The sequence below is a fragment of the Myotis davidii genome, unplaced genomic scaffold (genome assembly GCF_000327345.1).
Source record: "Myotis davidii unplaced genomic scaffold, ASM32734v1 scaffold199, whole genome shotgun sequence".
In the NCBI taxonomy this organism is placed as follows: Eukaryota; Metazoa; Chordata; class Mammalia; order Chiroptera; family Vespertilionidae; genus Myotis; species Myotis davidii.
The window spans coordinates 1,204,772-1,206,729 of NW_006290680.1; the positions used below are offsets into that span (position 1 = coordinate 1,204,772).

The following is a 1,958-nucleotide window of genomic DNA, read 5'->3' on the forward strand; positions in this document are numbered from 1 at the left end:
ATGGATTTCATACAATCTTGTTATTACTGTTAATTTATCAACTAATACAAACTCAAAAATGCATCTGGCCAGCAGCGCCAGCAATTTCAAATGGGAACTAAAAAATACACTTTCGTTTTGGTATTTTTGTCAGTGCAACTTAAATCCTTTTACTGACCTGCAGGAAAAAAAGTAATAATAAAGAAAAACACCCAGATCTTCCCTATAACTACTATACAACTGAAGGGGGTGGGGGAAACACCACCAATAACTCTCCTGATAGCTCAAAAGCAGAGAAAGAAACACACATTATGTGTGAAAGTTGCAAAATTACTTGCCAGTGTTTGGGTTTCCAGTACTTTCTGAGTGTGGACGTTGGTTTAACACAAGTTCAGGTCACCATTGGGCAGTGTCCAGCTGGTGAAGCCAGTCTCCCTAGGGGCACAGCGGCTCCAGCAATTAGTAGTGGCCTGGAGGGTTGTGAAGGGACCCCAGGGTGATTCTGATTGCAATTAAAAAAGCAAACACGATGTTTTCCTTCCCTTCATGTTAGGGGTGTCCCTTTAGCCATAAAATACAAAGTGGAAGCACAGACCTTGCACTTGGAGCCGTTGGGGTTTGAAACTCTGCAGCTGCCCTGTCCTGGTCCTGGGGTTCTGGGATCCCAGTCCTCTTTCTCTCAAAACCAACAAAATGGAAAACTAAAGCGGAAGGGAAAAGAGGACCCAGTGCGGGCAGGGGAGCGGAGAAAACAAGCAAAACTTTCAAAAGTGCCCAAGACAGAGTTGTTTTCTGATGCACAAATGTCCACATTTTTTTTTTTTACTTACAAAAAAAATGCCATAATAATAAACCCAAACAAAGACGACACTCAGTTTGCTGCCACGTTCTCTAAGCGGTTTGGCAAGCGGGTATTTACAAGCCGACAGCCGGGACTGACACCCGGCAAGCAGCCGCCGGAGTTTCCAAACTGCGTTCCCTTCTCACTCAAAGAAACAAGGGGTTATGATCCATGATCAACAACATGCTAAAGTTAAACAAGAAAATGGTACAAAATAGAAATTATTACCATACATGTCCAGCATGCAGGATTAATATTTTTAATGCAGATTTTCGTATTTTTCTATATAATCGAGCAGGCAATAAAACTGATGATCTTTGCGCGCAGAATGTTCTAACTGAGGCCCGTGTCTCGGGGCTGAGAGCCAGTGTTCTCCGGACCCTGGGCAGACAGGTCCGTCTGTCTTTCCTTCCTCGCCTTGCGCCTGCCAGGAAGCCAGGGTCCCTCTCTCCTCGCTGCTCTCTTCCTGGCCGTGAGGTAAGCGGCCGGCTTAGCGCACAAAGTTCAGAAAGCCACGAGTCTCCTGACGGCCCGTGGCGACTCCTCAGGACTATGCCTCGTCGCCCTGCAGCCTGAAGAAAAGTTGCTCCGGGACTCCCCACCCCCTCGTCTCTCTGGCTCTGCTCCAGTCTAGGAGGCAGCGCTGGCGCGCGCCGTTCTCGCCTTGGCCAAGGTCCCCTGCCTGCCCGCGCGCCCTACCGTCGCCTGCGTCCTGCGCGCCCTTCCTCCCTCTCCCTCAAGTCAAACAGGTCAAGGCTGGGGCTGTGGCAGGGACAGGGTCCAGGGGAGTCTGGGGCTGGGAACTGGGGACGGGGAGTCCGGGCCAGGGCAAGGGCAGGGGCCGGGATGGCCACGACTCACAGAAAGAACTCGGGAGAGGAGGGGCTGTCGCTGGTGGAGCCCGCCTCCCTGAAGCCGGAGTTGGCGAGTTTCTCGCACTTGACCTTGTAGGCGTCTCTTTCGCGGGCCAGCCGGGACACCTCCTGCTTAAGCTGCTCCACCTGCTGAATGAGCTGCGTCTTCTCATTCTCCAGGTGGTGTTTCTGCTGGACGCGTTTATACCTGCACGACTGGGCGTAGCCCCGGTTCTTCAGGGTCCGCCGCTTCTGTTTCAGGCGGATCACCTCGTCCTTGGTGA

General features: G+C 51.5%; 1 protein-coding gene across 1 annotated transcript in view; it reads right to left on the reverse strand.

Annotated features, from left to right (window-relative positions):
• Window positions 1–26: 26 nt before the first annotated feature.
• The window catches only part of MAFB (v-maf avian musculoaponeurotic fibrosarcoma oncogene homolog B), a 2,946-nt gene continuing 1,014 nt past the window's right edge, over window positions 27–1,958 (reverse strand). Inside the window, 1 exon segment of the mRNA XM_006763780.2 lies at window positions 27–1,950. Coding sequence (XP_006763843.1) covers window positions 1,678–1,950 — 273 coding nt within the window. The 3' untranslated portion in view covers window positions 27–1,677.